The 6,322-nt window shown below is 30.0% G+C and overlaps 1 protein-coding gene across 1 annotated transcript; it reads left to right on the forward strand.

Annotated features, from left to right (window-relative positions):
- The first annotated feature begins 568 nt into the window (after positions 1-568).
- On the forward strand, positions 569-1,908 carry LOC114178976 (protein E6-like). Its single transcript, XM_028065143.1, has one exon. It carries the CDS (start codon positions 640-642, stop codon positions 1,618-1,620), a length of 981 nt encoding a protein of 326 aa, XP_027920944.1. The 5' UTR covers positions 569-639; the 3' UTR covers positions 1,621-1,908.
- Positions 1,909-6,322: the final 4,414 nt, after the last annotated feature.

The following is a 6,322-nucleotide window of genomic DNA, read 5'->3' on the forward strand; positions in this document are numbered from 1 at the left end:
ACTTTTTAAACACATATAATCAAGAAAATATGTATGTAAAGAGTGTCGCAATATGCAAAGTATTCCTCAACCCTCAGAGACAGATCAAATGGGATTTATGGCTCTGTTGGCTCTTCTGACCATTTTCATTTTATAAAACAATTTATAATGGTTACTTTTTAAATAAAAGCTAACAATCTTACCATATATGCTGACTGATTTACATATTATTCATTCCACTTAGTATTTGCATTTGTGCATTCAATGATACAACTCTAATCAACATTGGATTGCTTAGAAGTAACGAAATATGATACAAAATGTTGAGCACAACCCTAGCAAGAAAGCCAGGATTTTTGGCCGAAAATATTAATAATGATGTTGCCTTACAATAACAAAAAATAAACAAAAACCCTCACTCTAGTGTCCGGCTGAGACTAATATAATATGAGCCCATTTCAATAAGCTAAAGTTCCCCGATGTGGGACCACAACCATCACAAAAAGCTTTCTACAATGTGCACTTAGATAAGTGGAAAAGTAAAGAGGGTAGAAGGATAGGTTGAAGACCCTCTCTCTATATAATCAAACTTCCACAACCAAAACTACTCATCATCACTATACACTGTCCACACCATCTTGCTCTCTTTCACACTCTCCAATGGCTCCCATCTCAAAACTCATTCCTTTCCTCTTCTTAACAACCCTTTTCTTCTCCCTCCAACTTAATGCCAGAGAAAGCCAGTTCTTCAGCAAAGTCACCCCTCTCACCAACAACCTCAAACAGACAGAGCTTGAAAACAATGAAGGCTCACTTAACAAGCCAGAACAACAACAACAGCAACAACCAGTGTTCATGCCAGAAACAGAAAACAGCTATGGCCTCTATGGTCATGAGACTGGTCTGCACCCTCCCAACACCACTCCCACCACCTTCAAGCCATACAAAACCACCACAACTGAGGAGGAAAACGCCAACAACTTCCACAGCTTCAAGAAAGATGCCTATAACACCAACCAAAATGAACTGAGTGAAACCACACCCACCGCCACTTCTTTCAACACCTACTTCTACAGCGGCAAGGATGCTTTTCAAAAGCAGAATCAACTCAGTGACACAAAGTTTGCAGAAGGAGGATACACCTCCATGGAAAATCAGAACAACAACAACAACAACTACTTCTACAACAGCAAGGATGCAGAGGGAAATCAAAACAGCAACGACAATGCTGCCAATGACAGATATTACAACAGCAACAACAACCACAATGCTGCTAATGAGAGATACTACAACAACAACGACAATGCTGCCAATGAGAGATATTACTACAACAATAACAACAACGATGCTGCCAACAACAGGTACTACAAAACTAAAGCCGTCAACAACGGGGAGAGGCAGGGTTTAAGTGATACGAGGTTCATGGAAGGTGGAAAATACTTTTATGATGTGAACTCTGAGAAGTACAACAACCCAACACAGTATGGTGGTTCATCCAGGGGAGTGAACTCCGAGCAATGGTACAACAACAGGGGTTACTTTGGCAACAACAATGTGAACTCCTATGAGAATAAGAACTCCATGGAAGGTTATCAGAACCAGGAGCAGTTTGAAGATGACCAGGAGGAGTTTGAGCCTTGAGCTTCAGTCATCAGTGTGACAGTGAAGAGTTGATTTTTCTTTTGATTTGGAGTATTCACGGTGGGTGTGGATGATGATCGATGTTTTACTGTGCTTTACATTATAAATTACAAAAAGTGTTAAAGGGTAGTAGAATAAGTTATTAGGGGTTTTTACTTGGTGGTAATCTTATTAAATCTTGCTTTTGGAATTGCACAGTCTATGTAATGATTCGGGAATATGGCATGTAGTATCAAAGCATATGTAACTTTTGCTATGAACATGTTGTGGTTTCTCGCTTTTAAACAATCTTCTGTGTTGTTTTTCTCTTTAAACCGGTGCAATGCAACACAAGGATTAAGGAGAAGGAGAAAGAGAATATAGACCAATAAAAGGAAACATAATTTACTAATTTTAAACCTTCTTTGGTGGTCCAACTGGCCTTACCTACCAACATAGATGATCACAGATACCATTTTCAAACAGTGACAGGGGCACCACACTGTTGAAATTGAGTGATAAACATCATTTTGTTATACCTTTCCTTTTTCACCACAATGGACAAAACGAAGTCAATGATTAGCAATGAATAACATTAATTCAGACTTCTAAATCACTCTCCTTTAGATGCTGATATGCTGCTAATCTGATAAGACCGTGTCTGCTAAATAACATACATACACTAACTCATCAAGAAAATATTTTACATGACAGTTTGTAGAGTATCAATCAATCTTCTTCAAGGTTCTTTTCCATTTAAATTAAAAAAACTTCAGCTTAATTGGAGTAATATCTCTTTTGGTATTTAGCCATAACCTATACAAGCTACCTAGAATCAGCACTTGTCAGTTCCATGCCAATGATGCAAAACAAGATTAGAGCTTCCTCATTGGAAACTATGCACCAATCACTGTTTCTTGGTGGATTAGTTATGCACTGTAGTTGTAGCCAATGGCATCTATGTCATTGGTAGAAAAGTAGAAAACTCCCATTTTGCAACAATTTTTCTAATAGTAGAAAACTCTTCAAACTTACATAAGGTGAACTACAACCTCAACCTCTTGATAACTACAGTTATTGATTCACTTCAACGGTGACTTCTGAGAGACAGAAAACAGTAGAGAGGAATAGATCACCCTTTGCCACAGTCTTTGGACATAAATAAACTGAAGTCAATTTGTAGTTTAAGGTGTATAAAGGTGGAGTTGTTGTGAATTTGGGTTTGTGGAGATGCAATATTAACTTTTGTTGGTTGGGTGTGGAGAGGCATAATAATAATAAATGGAGTAAATTTTCAACCGAATCGATTACGCTTTGTTTCCTCCGTGATTGGGGGTGTGGGAAAAAAAGAAAGTGGTTGCTTGTGCTAGTTTGTACTTTATTTATTCCAAAGGTTGTTATGGTTTGAATATTTAAAACTTGGCCAGAGAAAGACTACTTCACTTGCCGCTTGGATTTCCTTAAATAATTGACGAGGGAAGAAACTTTCCACAAACACTTGGAGCACACTAGGAAGCAAAGTAAATGCAAAGTCTGAGCTATTTTGCCTATACATACAGTGTAGAATGCTACAAGAATTTGTCTTTCTTTGACAATAATAGTATTCATAAATTTGCAAACATTTGCTTGGCATAGTTTTGTTTTATTTTTTCCTTTTCATTCCTATTACCTACTACACTAAAAGTGAATTTGTATTTGCATAGCATGTACCAATTTTCTTAATTGGGATAGTGCATGTTATGAGAGATAAAGGGAAAGAGGGCAGTTGAAAGTGTTAGGTTTAGATTAATTGATGGATAACCTAAAACACCTAACTCCTTTGAGGCACACCAGGGGACACCCAATGCATGGTAATAACCATACACGGCATCAATTAAATAACCTTCACAAATAGGTGTTAATTTTTTAAAAACCTTTCAGTATAGTTGTTTCACATTTCTCATAAAATATCAAAATATTATGATTAAAATATTCAAGGTCAAAGAAATGTTACATAGTTTTTATTATGTATTATGAGACTTATATCAATACTTATTATCGAAATTATATATATTATAATGCATAATAGTGTTTTGATAATTTTTTGGGTAAATAAACATTTTAGTTTTCAAAAATATAAATCGTTGTTACTTAAAGTTATGAAAAAAATTAAAATTTAAAAAATAAAATAAAATTAGTTTACGTCCTTTTATCGTACTTTAGTTATGTCATTAGAAGATTTATTTTAGAGTTCATGTTTATATTTATTTGACATGCTTAATATGATAAACTTAAATATTGATTACCATTTTAGTATTCGAACCTTTTTTTTTCAAATTTTGAATTAAATATATTAAATAAACTTATCATATTATTTTTTTAAAACATTTTTATTTTGATGAATTACATTTTCAGTTACTCCTTGTTAGTCATGATATGAAGTATTAATAAAAAATATTCAAAAAGAAAGATATTTTTAATTAAGATTGTTGAAACCAAATGATATTTAATTGTTTGTTTAATAAGTTAAAACTGGTGCTAATTAACTTTTCTTGCCACCAACTTAGGTCCCTGATACGCTAGGCTTTGACATGTTTTATTAAGGCACAAGCTAGGGTATACTTAGGGTATGCCTGGGAGATTAAAAAATGCAGAGGAGAAAAGAAATAAGTGAAAATAAAAATAAAGAAAAAAATTCAAAAAAAATTATTTGGTTCAGAAAAAAAGGTAAAAATTTAGTAAAAACAATTTAGTAAGATTTTATTTTATGCTCATAACATTATTTGATCGAAGAGAAATATTAAAAAAAATAGGATAAAACAATTTTTTAAACATGTTATTATTTAAATTAAAAACAAGTCAATACTATCTTATTATTTTTCTTAATTAATAGTCATATTATTTATCATTTAATTTTTTATTATTAATGATATTATAATCATTATGATGTAAAAGAAATCTGAAAAAAAAAACAATTTAAGTTGTCATATTTTGAAGGATTAAATATGTTTTTAATCTTTCATCTTTTGGTGAGAATTGAAAGTAATCTCTTTTAAAAATCGGGAATCAATTTAGTTCTTCAATTCTCTAAATGCATGAATTTAATCTTTTTAATCAAATTTTATTAAGTTTATTTGACGTTTCAATCACATTTTATTATATTATTTTTGTTTGTTTACACCGTTTTACACATTTTTGCATTAATGTTAACTGAGAAAAGCGTTTAAAATATTAAATAAATTTAAAAAATATTGATTTAAAGGACTAAATTCACACATTTCTAAATATGAGAGATTAAATTTATTCAAAATTTTCAAGAAAAACTAATTTCAATTTTCATTAAAAATTGAAAGATGAAAAATAAGGAGCAGGAAGAGAATTGAGAAGAATATGGACTCTTGTTCTGCTATGCTTATGATGAAGGCCCAACTTAGTCTGCAGTCCATCAATTGCTTCCTGTATTTCGATATTTTCTTCCTGCCTTCTCAATATTTTTTGAATATCACTTATATGCTTATGAGTAATTTAAATTTTTATTGTACATAAAATTTATATTTCGAATTATATAAACTGAAATATAAAACTTATGTTCTTGTATAATTCAAAATACAAATTTTACATTTTCAATTATAAAATCTTGTATGCAAAATTTATGTTAGATTCCAAATTACACTCTCGCCTCCTCCTCCGATGGCCTCCGCTGTCCAGAAAGATTTCAGAAATTTTATCAGTGATTTTGTTAAGTTTTTTGTTCTTCTAGGCAACCTAGAGATCCATCATAAGCTTGTAATTCTTATGTATTTTGTCTCTTTAGATTTTTCTCAAAAATCATGTTCTTGTTTCAATGATCTATAAGCAACTTGAAAGTCTTATTTTTATTAGATATAAGATTTGTTTATAAATTTTAAATGTATTTCCAGGGAAATGTATTTCCAAATTTTTTTCTAAATATATTTTAAATTTATAATTTAGTATATATTTTTAGATTAAAAAGTACATTCCAAATTAGAATGTATTATTTTTGAAATGCATTCTTAATTATATAACCTAGAAATTTTTTGAATTATACAATTCAAAATTCGAAAATAAAATACATGTTTTAGATTATATAATCCAAAATATATTTCTGAATTTAAAATAGAATTAAAATTTTTATTAATTTTGTTAATTAAAAATAAAATGATGATTTCATCCTACAGAAAACAATATGGAGGTGCAGAAAGCAATGGCCCTGCGATTTTTATCGCTATTCATTAAGCCTAAAATAATATTCTAATTTTTACACTAACGTGACACTGGATGAACACTAACAAATTTTTAAAACGTTTATGTCAAAATATATATGGTATGTATATGTGTGTTTATTTTTTTATGACAATAAAAATAATAAAGTTATTATTATAATTATAAATATAAATATAAATATAAATGTTTTATTATAATTTTATTGTAGATATTTTTATTTATTTTGTAAATATTTTGTTTACTATAAACAGATATTTTAATTAAAAAAAGGTTAAGTTTGAAAACTAGAAACTGTTTAATGATTATTTAAAAAATAAATTTAGTAAGAATTTTTCTACACCAAAAGTAAAACTTCATTTACTAAAGTTATAGATATATGTATTATAATTATGTAAAGATAAAATAATAAAATTATATGTGTTAAATAACTTCCAAATATTGATAAATTTTTAAATGAAGTAATTGATAAATAATGCAATATCAATGAGAAAATGATATT

The sequence above is a fragment of the Vigna unguiculata genome, chromosome 3 (assembly GCF_004118075.2).
Source record: "Vigna unguiculata cultivar IT97K-499-35 chromosome 3, ASM411807v1, whole genome shotgun sequence".
Lineage (NCBI taxonomy): Eukaryota > Viridiplantae > Streptophyta > Magnoliopsida > Fabales > Fabaceae > Vigna > Vigna unguiculata.